Here is a 16,929-nt window from a genome sequence, read left to right as displayed (position 1 = left end):
AGTCTCAGTGACCTGCGAGATATCAGTCTAACATCTATGTAATTGAAGTGACAGGAAGGGGGAAGAGAGACAGAAAAAATATATAAGGAAAGAATGGCTGAGATTTATCCAAATTTGATGAAAACTATAAGGCCATATATCCAAGAAGTTCAATGAACTCTAATACAAGAAACATAAAGAAAACCATTTCTCAGAAATGCTTTGTAGTTTTCAGTGTACAGATCTTTCCCGTATTTTGCGAAATTTATCTCTAAATATTTCATGTTTTTAAAATTTTATTTTAAAATTTCCAATTACTAATTATTTGTTGTTAGTAAATAGAAATACAATTGATTTTTGCATATTGACCTTACATTCTGGACCTTGTTGAACTCACGAGACTGATCAAAATGAAAAGTTAAAACTACAAAACTTCTAGAAAACATAGAAGAAAATAACTTATGACTTTGGGTAAGGCAAAGATTTTAGATAGGACACAGAAAGGATGAAGAATAAAAGAAAAAATCTGATAAAATGGACATCATTAAAATTTCAAAATTTTTTCCTTCAAAAGATAGTTTTTTAGAAAATGAAAAGATAAACCACAGACTGGGAGAATGACGTTGGAAAATATACACTTGATAGTGGACCTGTTTCTAGAATATATAAAGAAGTCCTATAACTTAGTGAAAAAAGAAGACAAATATCTGCATTTAAAGAGTGGGGAAAATATTTGAACTGACATTTTACAAAGAAGATGGTACAACAGCAAAACAGAACATGGAAATACGCTCAACATCATTCATCCTTGGGGAAATGCAAATTCAGAGCACACTGAGATCTGACTATACATCCTCTAGAATGGCTAAAAGTAAAAAGATTACCAACATCAAATGTTGGCCAGGTTTGGGAGCAATTGGAACGCTTATACATTGCTGATGAAAATACAAAATCATATGGTTACTTTGGAAAAACAGTTTGGCTGTTTCCTATGAAATGAAACCTAACACATACCATACTACCAGCAACCCCATTCCTAATTATTCACCTAAGAGACAGAAACATATGTCCACACAAAGATTTGTATGCACATGTTCATAGCAGCTTTATTCAAAATAGCCAAAAAGTGGAAATAACTCTAATATCCATCAACGAGTGAATGGAAAAACAGATTGTGGTATATCCATAAACAGAACACCACCCAGCAATAAAAAGGAATTAGCTATTTATTGATACATGCAACAGCTGGGCTAAATCTCAAAGAGGTTATGTTAGGTGAAGGAAGTTAGACAGAAAAGACAACATATTATATGATCCCATTTATATGAAATTCTAGAAAAGGCAAAACTACAGTGATAGAAAGCGGACCAGTGGTTGCTGGGGGCTGCAAGTGGGGGGACGGTGTCAATGCAGAGGGGCACCAGGGAACTTTGGGGGGGACAGAAATGTTCCATGTTATGATTGTGCTGATGGTTACACAACCATAAACATTTGTCAAAATGTCACTGCATTTATTGTACACTTAAGTTGGTGAATTTTATTGTTTAAATATCCCTCAAAAAAACTGAAAAAAAAAAGTATGAATAAGAATCACCTGAGAAGCATATTAAAATGTATGTTCGTGGCCCCACTCCGGGGAATCTGATTTGGAAAGTTTGGGATGAGACGTGGGAATCTAAATTTTTAATAAATGCTCATTCCGAATGAAAAGAAATGTCATAAAAAAGAGAAATCAGAAAAAAAGAAGATATACATTTTTACAAAATGTGAATAAGAAAAAATACCAGAAGGAAGGAAATCCTTTAAAACGCCTAGAATAGTCTGGATAACTGAATAAGATTGTGAATGATTTTTTTCTCCTCTATTTTTTGTTTTACAAAATGTCCCATTTTAGTGGGGAAAAAACCAACACCCCCGCCTCCGCCATTTTTGATAGAAATGGAATAACCTAAACACTTCTTTAAAAGACCCAGAACCTGAAGCCCCTGCCCAGCTCCCGCCCTCTCCAGGCCCGTCTCTCTCCTACCCTCTTGAGTCTCCGCAGCCTGCTCCATCTCCAGGTTGGTCAGCAGGCTCACAAACCACTCGAAAGACCGCTGGTCTCGGTTGATCCAGATGAAGTCCACCTAGCGAGAGGGGCCCTTCGGTTCAGAGGCAGGGCTTCCCTCATCACAGCAGGCTCACATCTGCCATTCCCAGCGCCCCTATGACCAGCTGGTGTCAGCAGGGCACACATTATTACCATCCCCACTTAACTGAGGAGTCAGAGGTAAGGAGCCTTGCCTAGGTCACAGAGCAGAACCCATGGGACCAGAACCCAGGTTCCTGACTGCGGGCCAGGATTTTCTCTAACAATCATTGTTCACAGCAAGCAGTGTTCTGAAATATGCTTAGGACAGGCAGAAAAACATTACTTATTTTTTTTAGAAACTCTTTTAAGAGGCTTATACAGAATAATGAATTTTCAAAAGGCAAATATGTTTTCATTTTTAAAACCACCGCCAGGTCATGGCTAGTAAGCATCATGGCTGTAACTGAATCCACCACTGCCTGACTTTCAGGCTCCCAGGTCTCTAATGCGACACCCACCTTTAGGGTGAGAATGTCTCTCAGAGGAGATGGGGGAGCCCTGGACACTTAGGTGGCACCAGGAGAAAACAGGGCATTGGGGGCAGGTAGGGACCAGCGGATCCAAGCCCGGGAGAGGTCATCTGCCCCTCCTCTGCCTCTGCACAGGAGGCCCTTCCTGTTCCTGGAAGTGTGTGTGGCGGGTTGGGTCCCAGGCCTGCCTGCAGGAGCCGTGCTCACCTTGTGGAGCTTCATGTCCTCGTCCTGGACACCGTCCATCCAGGAGTGCTGGCAGCGGGGGCAAATGTGCTTTCTCTTCTGATGCCTGAGGGGAAGTGGGAGGAGGGGTTTTGAAGTTGGGGCCAGTGTGAGACTTCTTGGGACCCCAGAGGACATGGCAGGGGACAGGGAGGGAGGTGGGGTGGCAGGGCCTGCCTTGAAAGGGGAGGGATGAGACCTGAAAAAGAGAGGGAGGAGGAGGAGGAGAGAGAAAAGGGGAGAGGGAGAGGTGAAAGGAGAGAAGGGAGGGAGAAAGGGGAAGGCATCTCTCAGGACTCTGCCCAGGATGCAGGCAGCAGCCGCAGCCTGTCTACCCACCTGTGTATGATGCTCTGCAGGATGGAAGCGAAGGGCGTGATGCCGATGCCCGCCCCGATGAGCACAGCATGCTCCGAGGCAAAGATCCTGCGGGTGGAGGTTCCGTAGGGGCCATCGATGTAGCACTGTGCACAGGAGCAGGTTAGAGGAAAGAGAGGGCTGAGTGGGGGGGCGAGGAGAGCTGGACCCCGAGGCTTCAGGACACCTTTTATAGCAGCAAGTCATCTCCTGGGCTGGAACCCAGTCTAAGTGGCTCCCACTCCAGTGCTCTTTTATGAGCACCAGTCTGGGAGAGCCCTAGATGTTAGAATGCAGAGCTGGTGAGGGCAGGGCCCAACCAGCAGGCCTTGTGTGCGCCTGCGAGGGGAGCGGTTTGGTTCTGGATACCTGGAAGTCAGGCCGTGGGGACTTGAGGAACCTGGGTACCTACCGAGAGCCACAGAAAGCCCCCCCACAGGCAGAGGCTTCATTTCCTCTGTTGGGGCAGGGCTTCCTGGTCACATCCACCTCCTGGAGCCTCTTACCTTGATGTTACAGAATTGGTGGTTCTCAGAGGACATTTCAGAGACCTGCGGGGAGTAGAGCAGAGAGCTGCGGGTCTCTGGGAGTGGACATGGCAGTAACTTCTCAGAGACTTCCTAGCCCTTGCCAGCCCAAGCACATTTACAACAGGGGAATTGCCTTTTATGCCCAAATCATTCCAGGGAGCATGGAGCCCTTCTGACGGAGAACACAGTGGTGTGCTGGTAAACAGACTCTTCGGAAAAAGAAACAACAACAAAATCCTGATTGTTAGTGTCCGTCGATTTCTGTGGTGCAAATCCTGCCATCATGGCTCCCATCAATGACTGTGTATAATCACTGACTCTCAAAATTCCTGAGAATTTAACAATTGGCTCTTGTGGCCACAAATCAGCTTCAGGGTGTGACTGGAGAACATGTACCACCAGCTGCATGTTCAGCTCCATCTCCAGCCACGCTCAATAACTATCATGTCTCTAGACATCCCCTGGCCCGGGCATCCTTTTCCCTCTGCCTAGAGCACCTTTCCTCTTCCCCAGCTGGCAAACTCCTGTGTATCCTTTGCTGTCCAGCTCATCTGAAGTGGCTGCTCTTCCTCAAAGCTTTGCCCAGCTGCACCAGGCAAAAAAGCCAGCGGCTGGCCTGGCTCCTGGCTCAACCCTGTCCTTGGAACCCTGCTCTGGACTTGCTGATGGGGAGCTGCCTGAAGACAGGGAGCAGGCCTCACCTGTCTGCTCTGCCCAACTCCTGCAGGCCTGAGCACACGGCAGACAGTCAGACCAGATTTGTTGAGGTCAAATTGTGGGAGGTGAAGGAAGCAGACCCCCCCCCCCCTCAGCTCCAACAGGTCAGGGCCCTGTGACAGTTCCCTCCCTGGGGCCAGAAGACAGAGTTAGGAGTGACCGTCACAGTCATCTGGGCCAATCCCCCATTTCACAGAAGAGGAGGCGAGTCTGAGTGTGGAAACTCGCCCAAGTTTCCGCAGAGCTCGGGGTGGAGCCTGGGTCTCCTGCTGCCCATCCAGTGTTCGTCACATGATACCACATTGCTTCATGTCTGGGGGCCACTGAATGCTGTGTCCCCACGACGTGGGCTGGGACTCATTACGGTGATTCTAGGAGGTACCCTGTGAGAGAGCCACTCCCCTTCTGACTTTATTTAATCTTTCGGATTGCAAGGAGAAAGCCTTACATCACAGTTAATATATCTTTAACATCTCTCTAACAGTTAACAATTCCTCCTTTTTTTCTCCCTTTTAACAAAGTGAGACAGAAAGAGATTGAGAAAGCATGACAGAGAAAGAGAAAGAGCGAGAGCATGGCAGAGAGAGAGAGAGAGAGCAGGGAGTACAGCTCAGGCTCAGAGCCCCAGCAGGCGGAAACATCTGGCAAGAATTTAATAACGCTGGTTTTCATTGTTTCCACTTTTAGTGCTATCTTCTGTTTATGGCATAAGGTTCTGTTTTACATTAAAGATAGCAACCTAAAGAGTCCTTTTAAAATACATTTAAGCTTCAAGTACAGTTCGGAAGTGAATACTGCAGAAGTTATGCAGGCGGGACGCAGATGACTGGCGCAGAAACGCCCTTAATGTGTGGGGCTTCCTGAATGCAGCCCGCCACAAAGGGCCTCCCTGCCAAGCCCCAAGGACCCGCCATCCATGGGGAGACAAACCACCGGCTCTCCAGCCTCCAGCCCCAACCTCCGCAGCCTTACCAGGCCCCCGGGCTCGGCCGCGGCTTCCTGCTGTGCCTGAGTCCTGTCCTCTGTCCCCATGCACCCCAGGCCTTGGTGGCCCTGCCTGGGAGTTCCCTTGGGCAGGTAGGACATCAGCTCCACAGTGACATCCTTGTGGGAGGCCATGGCTCCCTGTGCCAAGGCCCCAGACTGGATGGGCTGGGGCTGCAAACCCTGTTTGGTTTCAAACAAAAACTGCTGTATTATTTAAATCACAAAATCATACATGTTAGTTTTTAAAGATTCAGCTTTTACAGAACTTTAAAGAATACAGTGGAAAAGTACCCTGAATCAGACAACATAACTCCTCTAGACATTTTCTCTGTGTCCTTCCAGACTTGCGCGCGTGCACACACACACATTCTTTCACACAAATGGAGCCCATCACTCCTTAGCCTGGCTTCCCACTTACTACAGCTGCATACTAGCTTCCCACACGCGTGCATACACACTTACAGCATCTTTTTTAGGCGACTTACTGTTCCATTATAAGAGCGGTCAGTCATGATCTAATTACTTCCATATTGTTGGGCATTTTGATTATCCTCATTTCTCATTATTGTTAACAACCACCATATATAAAGTAGTGCCTTTCCCCTCGCTATCTCTTTACCCTGATTTGTTTTTTTCTTCATAGCATTGATTACCACTTGACACAGTACGCATTTTATTTGTTTATTGTCTATCTCCCCTTCCAGAAGGTAGGCAGTGACTATGTCTATTCTGTTTATTGACACATCTCCAGCATCCAGAACGATACTTGGAAAACAGTAGGTGCTGTGCTCAATAAATATTTGTTAAATGAATGAATGAACCAGGTGATTATCATACTTCCTGGGCAGCTGTCCAATTAGCTTTTTAGGGTAAGTCCCTAAAAATGGAATTGCTGGGCCAGTGGGGATGCATATGTAAAACATATGACACATATGGCCAGACTGCCCACCAGAAAGATCGTGCCCATGTATTCTTTGGCAGCTGTGCCTAAGGTCCCAAAGAAACACAGCTTTCAATGTATCTACCCACCGACTCACAGTGTGCCATGACTCATCTGGTTTTGAAAGTCAGCTCCTCCTTCAGAAAGTTTCCCCTGATTAATAGGAGAGAACCCTCTGCTTGTTTCTGCCTACCCCTCCATTTCCCAAAGCTCTGCTCTTGGCACCATTCTAGAAAGTTCCTCTGGTCTGGCCTGGCAGGAGTCCACCTAGCTTTCTCCCCTGGACTTCAAATTCCACAGGGCAAGGAAAGCTGGGGCAGGCCTGGGACAGGCCAGGGGCTCCTCTTCCTCTGACCTTCAGGAGGGTTTCCACATATTAACCTGTGGTACAGCCTACTAAGTGTTCAGGCACCCTCAGCCTCCTCCATCAACTCGTACTTCATCAGGTGGTACTCTGATCTTTCTGTATTCCTCCAAAACCTCCCAGAGCCTGCATTCACTCCAGGCCCCAGCAACTTAATCAGTTTTGTGGGTTTCATCAGGGCTCAAAAGATAACAATGCTGCTGACGGTGATGCTGATGCTGGCGGTGATGGTGATAATGAATGGTGCACCTGGACCATGCTTCGAGCTCACTCAATACTTTACAAGCTTTCATTCCATTGGTCCTTAAAAGAATCATATGAGAAAGGGAGCCGAGGATGGGAAACCCCTCCATTTCATAGATAAACAAACCGAGGCTCAGAGTGGTTAAAGAATGTACCCAAAGCCATATCATTAGAAGGTGTTGGAGCAGAGATGTGGAGGCGGGTTTTTCTGATCTCAATTTCCCCTCTTTCCATCCCCCGACCCCGCCTTCTAATGAAGGACATTGGACTGGGGAGGACCTAGGGTGGTCAGACTTGGAGGAGGATCTTGGACCTTCCAGTCCGCAGTTGCCCTGCTCTCCGTGCTGCTGTGCAGCAGGTGTACATGACAGCTGCTCGATAATTGATGCCCACAGACCAGGAAGGCAACTTGGTGCCTGCGGGTTTGCCTCCGCGGTGGACACTTCCTTCCCTGTGGCCACCTACCTGGGGCATCCTCTGACTCCTTCTCATCGTCAAACTCCTCGACAGCCTCTTGGGACCACAGTCTACCGGGTCTGATGCCTTGAAGAACTCATACAGCCTGTTTGTCCACTGGCCTTGGGACCGGATGTGTAGCCAGATGGTGTCTGAGCAGAGACAGGGCAGGAGGGAAGGGGTCAGTGCTGGCCTCCAGAAGGGAGCAGGCCTGTCTCACTGGAGGGATTGGGGCTGGGTGCCCGCTGCTCAAGTCCTGGGTGGAATGTCCTTCCTCAGGCCAAAACTAGCAGCCACCGCCACAGGACTCAGATCTGACGTCTCTGGCGCAGACCTTGCAATCTTTCTCAGTGAAGTCAACCTAAGCCCACACAGTAAGGGTTCAGTGCCCTCTGGCAAGGCAGGGGTCAGAGAAGTCCCGAGTGCCCTGGGAGCTCGCTAGGGATGGGGGCCCTGCCTCCTCCATCTGGCCAGAGTCTCACCAAGGTGGGGACCAGCTCCCTCCCACGTTCAACCAGGTGCCTGTCAACTGCTCTGCGCACAGCAGGTGCTCAGTGGTGGGACCAATGGCCTTCACTGTGCGCAGCGCCTGGGATGTAGTGGGTGCTTTACGATTCTCTGCTGAGTGGGTGGCTGGGGGAAAGGTGGTGTGGGGTGGCTACCCCTGTGCTGAGCGCACTAGAGACAACCCATAACACTGGAGCAAGGAGGCCCCTAAGAGATCGCCTGGTCCAGCATTCTGATTCTTTTCTTTTATTCTAAACCATGGACTCTTGGCAGTCCTGTGAAGGCAATGGATAGACCCCTTCTCAGAACTAGGTTTTTAAATACATAATGTAACATACATAGAAATTACGAGTGAGACCAATTATAATGAGATAGTTATCGAAATATTAAAAAACACATGAAATAACGAGATCCAGCAGGAGTTGCCTGGCCACTGGAACCCCGACTAGTGATGGGCACAAATGACATCCTGAGGTATCGGCAACAACTACCATGTGAAATAAAACAATCTATGGTTTTTATTTCAAAAAAGCCACAGGTATTGTTAATGTGACTGTGGTTTACTGCCTGCATTCATAATTGAAGAAAATGCTAAATTTCAGTTAGAGGTTAGTGAAAATAAAGATGTCACTTCTTTTCCCCATCCAAGTTCACGAATGCACTGGTTCACCCCTGTATTTACAGAGGCCCAAGGAGGTCTGGCTGCTCGCACAGCTCTGTGGGGAGGGAATTGGAGAGTTGGGACTGGAGCTCAGGTCCCGGATCCCTGCTCCAGGCACTCCTTCAGGTGCAGGCACCGGAGGGTTGGCCATGCCTTGTCTACACACGCACACCCCGAAGTGCCTCGCACAGTGACTCAGATGCAGGAGGGCTCCCTGAGTGTCGGTTGAGTGCAATCAACCACAGCTGCCAATCTGAGTCCTGCTCCTGGTTTCTGCAAACCAGCTCTGTAAACAAAGTGGGACTATTCAGCAGCCCCCCGCAGACTCACTCAGCTACAACAGGAGACTTGGGGCCCACGAGACAGCAGATTCCGAGCTGAGACCTGAAGAAACTCCTTCAAGAACTGGTCAAATAAATGACCCAACCATAGAATTAACAGTCATTATAATCATATTAGTATCTCTACATTGGAATACTACACAGTCCAGAAAAAGAAGAGTTCTTTTTTTAAAAGAACTGACGTGCAAAGATTTCCATGACACACTGTTCAACGAAGAAAAGCGAGCTGCAAAGAACTGCAGTGTGATTCTATGTAGCAAAATTCTCTCTACATCTGATTATCCAAGCAGATAGAGAGAGAGAGGTCTGGAAGGCTGTTACTCAAAAGATTGACAGTGGTTTTCTTTGGATGGAATTCTTTGAGGGATTTTCATTTTCTTCAGTACATATTTCTATATTGTCTGAATTTTCTGAGAGTATATATTTTCTTTACAAAACAGAAAAGGAACGAAAAACAAGAAGAAAATAACCTGCCCTCTCCAACCCCCGCCCCCCACTTGGCCCCGTTGTACATCCAGGCCACCACTCAGGGGTCTCTGGGGCGGGGGGTGTGCAGTCCCACGTGGGGAACCCCAGCCTGGGGTGTGCGCCCTGAGCCATGGGGCTTGGCCAGGGGTCCTGCTGGGCTGGGGCTGGGAAGATCCTAAGTGGAGCTAATGCCCCCAATGGGGATAAGGCAGAAGCCCTGGAAACCAGGACTCTTGACTCCTGAGCAACCCTGGGGCTGAGCAACAGTCTTGCTCCAACAGCTCATGCAAGGCCCTCCCTGTCAGAAGCTCCATGTGAGGAGGGAAGGCCAATCTCTGGCCAGGAGGGCAGAGGTCCAGGTTGTGGCTCCAACAACAGCCCAGAACCAGAAGGAAGGCACGTGCATGTGTGGGGGTCAGAGGACAGCTGGGCCAAGGAAGGGTCAATGGAGCAGCTCCATGGTCGCTGGGGCCCACCGAGGAACAGGAGTGGTCCAGGGAAGGGGGAGGAGGTGAGGGACTCTGCTGCCTTGTGCCTCCACAGGGCTCGTGCCCACATGGAGTGGGGAAGCCGGGCTTCCTGTCATGGCCGCCTTGCAAACGCCCTGGGACACCCTCCTCTGAGCCTGCTACTCCTCCGCTTAAGACCTCTGCGGCTCCCTGCTGCCTGCGAGAACCGGCTTCCAACTCTGCCTTCGAAGTCCTCCTGGGACCCACCCTGGCTCTAGTCGGCTTTGCCAGCCACACGTGTCCCTTTCATCCCTTCTCTGACCCTCTCTCCTGTCCCTCTGTCTCCTTCCCTCCCTCCCTTCCTTCCTCCCTCCTCCCTTCATCTAACTAACCTGGGTTTCCAGGTTTTCACACTTTTCCTTACGCTTCGCCCTCTGCCTCCTCCCCCATCTCCTTCTTTATCTAGTAAACTCCTACCAACCCTTCAAAGTTCAGCTGAAATGCCACCCTGTTTGCGAAGCCTTGCCCACTTGTCCCATCCTGCCAGGCACGGCAGCTGGGACAGCCCTGACCACTCCGCTGTGTCTGCCTCCTTGTTTCAGAGGGAGCTTGCGGAGGTCAACTTTGCATCTCTGGTCTGTTCACCTCTGTTCCCGGTTCCCACCCTGTGCTCGGCACACGGCAGGACTGAGTAAATGCCTGCTGAGCCACTGGAGGGTTGGCATTCACGCACCTTTCTGCTCGGGAGCACTGCTGATGGTGAAGGGGTGCCACTCGTAGCGCGCGATGGTGGGGATGTTCAGATACAAGTAGTCGCCAGGCCTGTAGTGGAAAAGAGGGGGCCTCTTGATGAGGAGATGAGTGACCTGGGGAGAGAAGAGAGAGACCAGGGTCATTTGTGCTGGGCCAAAGCCACAGGGATCCCCGGGGCCAGAGGGCAGAGGCTGGGCCATCCTCCACCATAAACCAGGCGGGGCCCAGACGCGAGAGCCTCTGTGCCTGTGAGTGGGGGCTCACCCTGCAGCACATCTGCCAACCAGGGTGGGTGGCGATCAGAGAAGGGGCGAGTCAGGCTGCGTCTCAAGTGGGGATCATGGTTTGATTCCACTTCTTCTGGTGTAAACGCTGCTTTCCAGTGAAGCACCTCCTCTGTGAAGCCCCCCCTGACTGCTCTAGCCCCCTTCTTGGCACTTCTGTAGCCCTTGGCTGGCATTCCAACCACTAACGGGCATCTCCCCCAGGATAATAGCAGCTTGACAATAGCTTCAGTTGATTGAGCGCCTGCCGTGCCAGAGCTGTGTGGAGCACTTTAAGTGTCATCTCTAGTCCTCACAGCAACTGTCTGGGATGATGTCACACCTTCTCCGCTTTACAGGGAGAAGCTGAGGCTCCGGGAGGTTAAATAGCTTGCTTGAGGCCACCAGCTGGGAAACCGTGGGAGCTGAATCCAGTCACGGCTGTCTGTCGCCAGAGCCTCATTACTTAGCTTCCACGTCTTCAGACTCAAGTTGTGCAGAGCCAAGGCCCCCAAGAACTGCCTTCTCCTTCTCCCTAAACGCCCCAGTCACTCAGACTCCTGGGAGTCAGCCTCGACTCCTTCCTCTCTCTACCCAAAATGCAGCCAGTCATCTCTTGAGTCTTCCTGTGACATGCCCCTCCCCACCCCACAGCCACGGCCCCAGTTCAGGGGGAAGGCCCTCAGGAGCTCTCATCTGCATATGTGCAAAGGCCTCCCCAGGGGGCCTCTCCAGGCCACTGGCCACAATGCAACCCAAGAAATCCAGCCCGAGTATGAGCCAGCCTCACCCACACCCTCCCCCACCTACCCAGGGGGTCCTGTGGCTCAAACCGTGAGACTCCGTGCATCCTCAAGCCCTGCCCACACCTCTAGCTCCTCCCCGGCAACCTGGCCCCAGCTGTGCCAAATTACCTGTAGTCCCCCAAGTACAGGATACCCTTTACAACTCTGTGCCTTTGCCCATGCTGTTCCTTCTCCCAGCAATACCCTTCCCTGTCTTGTCTATCCAACAAACTCCTACTCATCTCTCAAAACCCTGATATGGCACTCCTCCCTCATTCTGAAGCCTTCTCCGACCTCTCAAAGACAAAGAGTTTAATACCTCCCAAGACTGTACTTCTCTCACCAACACAGCCCTGCACTGTAATGAAAGGGCAGGACCTCACCCCCTACCACTAGCCTGTGGACCTGTGGAGAGCAGGACAGTGCCTGAGGCTTCTCTATGTCCCTGTCACCTAGCACAGGCCCTGGCACCGTGTAGGCACTTAATGTACGCTTACTAAAAATGTTCTCCGCAGACCTCGCCTTCAGTAGTATCCTGCCTTCCTGTCATCCCCTTCCTAAGGTATCACTCCGGGAGGCTGGACCGACCCTTGCACTTTGCTTGTCTCCTTCTCTGTGCCAGGGCTCCCTATTTCCTTGGGGCTCTGACAGGGTACCCAGCTGCTGCACCCCACCACTTCTGACACCCCTTGGCCCCTCAGGCCCCCTTCGCACCTTGGAAGGGAGGAGGTTGACTTCCACGATGCTCAGGGCCGCCATGCGGGATACTGTCAGCCCGAAGGCCTTCTCCAGGAAGAACAAGATGCCAGGGACCAGCAGCCACTTCCAGAAGTTGGGCCCGTGCAGGATGAGCAGGAGCCACATGGCAAGGTAGGACAGGTGGCTCCAGTAGAACACCTGTGGGGTGGGAATCGTAAGCCGCCAGAGCTCAAGGCCTGGGGGTGGGACAGAGCCACGGTGCAGGGCCATCCTCAAAGCCAGGATGGTGCCCAGGGCCTTGGCCATACACACCCTCTCCTGGGGACGGGGCAGGGGAGGGGGCTGGGGGCGGGAAGCTTCACTGCTTCTTTGTTCTGGGGGCTTGGCCCCAGGAGCCTGTAAGGGAAGACTTCCGGTGCCAGCGGCAAACATCTGAAACACCTGCCTGGGGATGTCTGAGCAGAGTGGAGCACCCCCAAAGGGCTCATGGGCAGCCCATCACATTGACCCTTTCTCAGGGGGAAGAAAGGAAAGACAGCAATGGTTTCTCGGGAGTGAAGAAGAAAGAGCAGAACACTGAGTTTTAAAACCTGCTCTGCTACCAGCTGTGTCTCACTAGCGGGACCTCGGGCTAGTAAAGTACTTTTTTTAGCGTCAGATTCCTCCCTGGTCAAATGAGGATGCTGATTCCTACTTCAAGGGTTACTGCTGGCCCAGAGGAGGTGCTCCGTACATATCTGTTTCTGATGCGACCAGATCAGTCTGGGGGACAGTCCAGGTCTCCAAACCAAATCCTCTGTGACCTCCTGCATCTTGAGGAGGCCGGAGACAAGGAAGCAAAGATGGAACTAACACTTCCAGAGCACACATGTGCCAGGTGTGTAGACAGTGGCTTCACATCTATTAGCTCATTTAATTCCTAAAATATTATAGCTCCATTTTACAGACAAGGAAGCTGAGGGAGTTGTAAGTAGTGAGGTGGGGATCTGAACCCTGGTGAGCCTGTGTTCCTTCCCCTCCCTGTGCCATCTTGAGCCCAGTTTAATCCAACTAGGGCAAGGGGATAAGCCAGCAAAAAGGCAGAATCTTCCACAGCAAAACATTTTCGGGGCCGGCCCGGTGGCGCAGCGGTTAAGTGCGCACATTCCGCTTCTTGGTGGCCCGGGGTTCGCCGGTTCAGATCCCAAGTGCGGACATGGTACCGCTTGGCACGCCATGCTGTGGTAGGCGTCCCACATATAAAGTAGAGGAAGATAGCCACGAATGTTAGCTCAGGACCAATCTTCCTCAGCAAAAAGAAGAGGACTGGTGGCAGATGTTAGCTCAGGGCTAATCTTCCTCAAAAAGAAAACAAAAACAAAAAGACATTTTCACTTGGCAGACAGTAACTACAGCCCAATGGCAGAGAGCAATCACATGCACATAATATGCAGAGCAGCCTGGGACCTTCCTGGGCTCTGGAGTAAGTTAGAGGGGACACAGCAAGAAACGAAAGAGGGAGCCTAGCCTGGGAGAATCAAAAGGCCAAGGGCTGGCACCTCGAAGTAGCCACTCCTGCGGACGCAGGGGCTGGAGCAGGCGAACATGAGGAGCAGCAGCAGCAGGAGAGCCACACCGGTCGGGGAAGCCAAGCCGTGGACCCAGCCAATGCCAGGCCTCGTGGTGAGCAGCAGTTCCCAGAACCGGAAGGGGCTGGTGTCAGACTGAGCCTGGAGCGCTGGAGACAAGCACAAGACGAGCTATTCCCACTCCACCTTCCCTTTGGGGTGCCCACCTGTCCCCATCAGACACCCGCACAGGCAGGGACTTTTGTCCAGAGTGCCAGCTTATCCAGGGCACCCCTTCTCCATCCATTGGGCAGGGAGGACACTCAGGGGCTGGAAAGCTCAGTGCTTTGTGAAAGGCCCAGGTCCCACGACCCCTAGTCTTAGGCTACTCACCAAAGTTCACAACGTGGGCCACAGTGTGCACAAGGGAGAGCCCAACCACCACGTAGCCCATTAGCTGGTGGAACTGGATGTTCTGGTCCAGCGGCAGGACCTGAGCCAGCCACGTGGCCCGTAGCCACGTAAGGCAGCGCCTGAGCATCAGCACCTGGCTGGGCAAAGCAGCAGAGAGCCCCACCTGGTTCTCCCTCTGCCCTGTCCTCCTTTCTCCGGCAGTTGTCCTCCAGCAACCCCCCCCCACCCCCACCCAAGCTGGCTGTGTTTCCTGAATGGGCCCCATCGCCATCTCCCCTGCCCCCAAGCCTTCACTGCTCCCCTGGGTCCACAGCTGGGGTCTCCAAAGTAGGGTCTCCAGAACTGGGGTGGGAAGAGAAAATGTTCCAGAATGTCTGCTGGTATTACTCACATCTAAACACGTGAGAAACACATAAGCTTTCACTAACGTTTAATATCCGTGTTGACATGGTGCCCGCATTTAGTCTGTAAGTCAGACGGGCACGTGTTCCATGCAGTTTTCGAGGCCTCCTCGGGGAAGACAGGGCTTCCCGAGAGGCTTATGACGAGGACTCCCTCATCTGCTCATCTGCTTTTAGTGTATTTGTGTGCGCAGACGTGTGGACTTCAGATCACACTATCTGGTTTTAACTTCACTGAGCTAACTGCCCCTCACAGAAAGGACAAGTAGCTTAAAAAGATTCCTGGCAGAGCAAGCGTTGATTGAAAATAGTGTTAACAATGCACGAGCAAGTGACCGAGGTGGGGCACGTGTCTCCCACTCAGGGGATGAACTCTTCGTCTTGTTATGAGGTTAAAAACAAAACCCACCCTAACGAGAAGCCGACATTTTCCAGGAGCATATTCGAACTGGAGGTGTACATCCCTGCTTGTTAAGGATGACCTCGCCTTGTAGTGACGCTGCGCCCTAAGCCTATCGCCTAGTGATGATAGCACATGAACATGATTATGTCAGTCAGCATCTATCGGGTTGTTGGGAGGGTTTTTTGTTTTCTGTTTTTCTTTTGTTTTAATTGTAAGAGTGTGTGATCAAATATACTTGGAGACCTCACTCTCTGGTCCAGAGGATTACATCCTGACTCAGTCTAGCATTCAAGGCCTCTTGAAGCATTCTTTCTCTGGTTGGAGCCCTGCACAGGAGCCAGCCGCGCTCCTTGGGGTCCACCACAGGGTTGCTGTGAATACCAAATGGAAAGTGCTTAGCACCAGAACTGGTACGCAGTAAGTGCACAAAAATGCCAGCTATGTTATTTAAGTGCTGTGTCACTATGGACAAGTCACTACCCCTCTCTGGGCCCTAGTGTCCACCGCTAAGCGTTGGCCCAGCTGATTTCTAAGGTGCCGTCCTGCTCCCGCCCTCCAGATGTCCACGTGTAGGTGGTTTTCTCTAGGAGGAGCCTACAAAGGTCCCCCTGCCCGCTTCCCTGCGTCGTGCCCGCGGCGCCCTACCGCGATGAAGCTGCAGTCGAAGTTGAGGCACTGGCCGCAGCCCTTGGCCACCATGACGCTGGGGCCGAGGGCCCGGTGCGCGTTGGCCGCCAGCGCGAAGAGCAGCACGTGGAGGCCCACGTAGGCGGCCAGGCAGAGCAGCTGGCTGCGGTGGTTGTGCCAGTAGGCGGAGGTCAGCGGGCGAGGACGGCGCGGGCGCGGCCGGGCGGCCGGGGCTGTCAGCCAGTGGGCAGCGCTGCGAGAGAGGGGCTCCATTCAGAAGGACGCGGTGGGGCGCACTGGGGAGGGGAGGAATCCATGCGGGGTGCGGCTGGACCGCTGGAGTCTGAACCTGGAGACCCCACTCCCGCTGTAGCCCACCAGCTCTCTGGAGCCTCGTGGCAAGCAGGCCGGCTTCCTTTGACACTAGGAAACAGAGTGGTCAAGTGACTTGCTTACAGTCACACAGCTAGGTGAAACTGGGATGGAACTCCTGTCTGTCTGATGCCACATCCACGGCTATTTTTATTACCTCTCTTTATGTCCCAATTGAAAAAAGAAAAAGGGCAATCGAAAAGGATGGAAGAATCTGAGACATGTTGTGGTAAATAACCCACAAGAAAGTTAATACACAAAAAGAATGAACTGCAAAACTGGCACTATTCAGAGCTTGGAGTCAGACCAATTTGGGTCTGTTGTTACACCCTATTTATATCATTTTCTCCACCGCCCTTACCAAACTTGGACTTCTCTCGTTTATGTATTTGTCTCTCCGTCTGGAATGCAGCCCCTCCAGGGCACTGCCTTTATTTAAAACTGTGCGCGTGCATAGTAGCTGCTGACCAAGTTGAATAAACTACTGTCCGCTGATTATTTGTGTGATCCTGGCATGCTACTTCGCGTGAAGTGACTTCAATTTCCTTTTGTAAGTTTAATTCTTTTTGTAACTTTAATTTCCTTTTACAAATATACCACTTCTCTAAAATGCATTTTATAAAATGCCCTCCAGTTCCTGCCTTAAAACTACATCTCTATAAAATGCATTCCCCGAAGGTACTCAATGCATTTTAGAGCACATAGTAGGTGCTTAATACTGTGAGTTGATTCTAAAGTGACACTGTTGAAAACGCAGGCATGACAATAGCTGCCTTGCACAAGGACAGACTTTTGCCATCTGGAGAAAGCAGGCAGGGCTGGACTAAGCTGGATTGGGGC

General features: G+C 51.1%; 1 protein-coding gene across 1 annotated transcript in view; it reads right to left on the bottom strand.

Annotated features, from left to right (window-relative positions):
• The window catches only part of LOC124231986 (NADPH oxidase 5-like), a 36,024-nt gene that overhangs the window by 6,552 nt on the left and 12,543 nt on the right, over positions 1 to 16,929 (bottom strand). The window contains exons 5-15 of the mRNA XM_046648986.1: positions 15,736 to 15,970; positions 14,266 to 14,419; positions 13,864 to 14,042; positions 12,341 to 12,523; positions 10,559 to 10,691; positions 7,409 to 7,551; positions 5,382 to 5,576; positions 3,669 to 3,713; positions 3,145 to 3,269; positions 2,788 to 2,872; positions 2,006 to 2,105 (exon numbers count right to left, since the gene is read on the bottom strand). Coding sequence (XP_046504942.1) covers positions 2,006 to 2,105; positions 2,788 to 2,872; positions 3,145 to 3,269; positions 3,669 to 3,713; positions 5,382 to 5,576; positions 7,409 to 7,551; positions 10,559 to 10,691; positions 12,341 to 12,523; positions 13,864 to 14,042; positions 14,266 to 14,419; positions 15,736 to 15,970 — 1,577 coding nt within the window. The remainder of the gene's footprint in view (positions 1 to 2,005; positions 2,106 to 2,787; positions 2,873 to 3,144; positions 3,270 to 3,668; positions 3,714 to 5,381; positions 5,577 to 7,408; positions 7,552 to 10,558; positions 10,692 to 12,340; positions 12,524 to 13,863; positions 14,043 to 14,265; positions 14,420 to 15,735; positions 15,971 to 16,929) is intronic.

Source organism: Equus quagga, chromosome 2 (genome assembly GCF_021613505.1).
Source record: "Equus quagga isolate Etosha38 chromosome 2, UCLA_HA_Equagga_1.0, whole genome shotgun sequence".
Taxonomy (NCBI): domain Eukaryota; kingdom Metazoa; phylum Chordata; class Mammalia; order Perissodactyla; family Equidae; genus Equus; species Equus quagga.
Note: the sequence above shows the minus strand (reverse complement) of the source record. Positions and strands in the feature narration are given on the sequence as shown.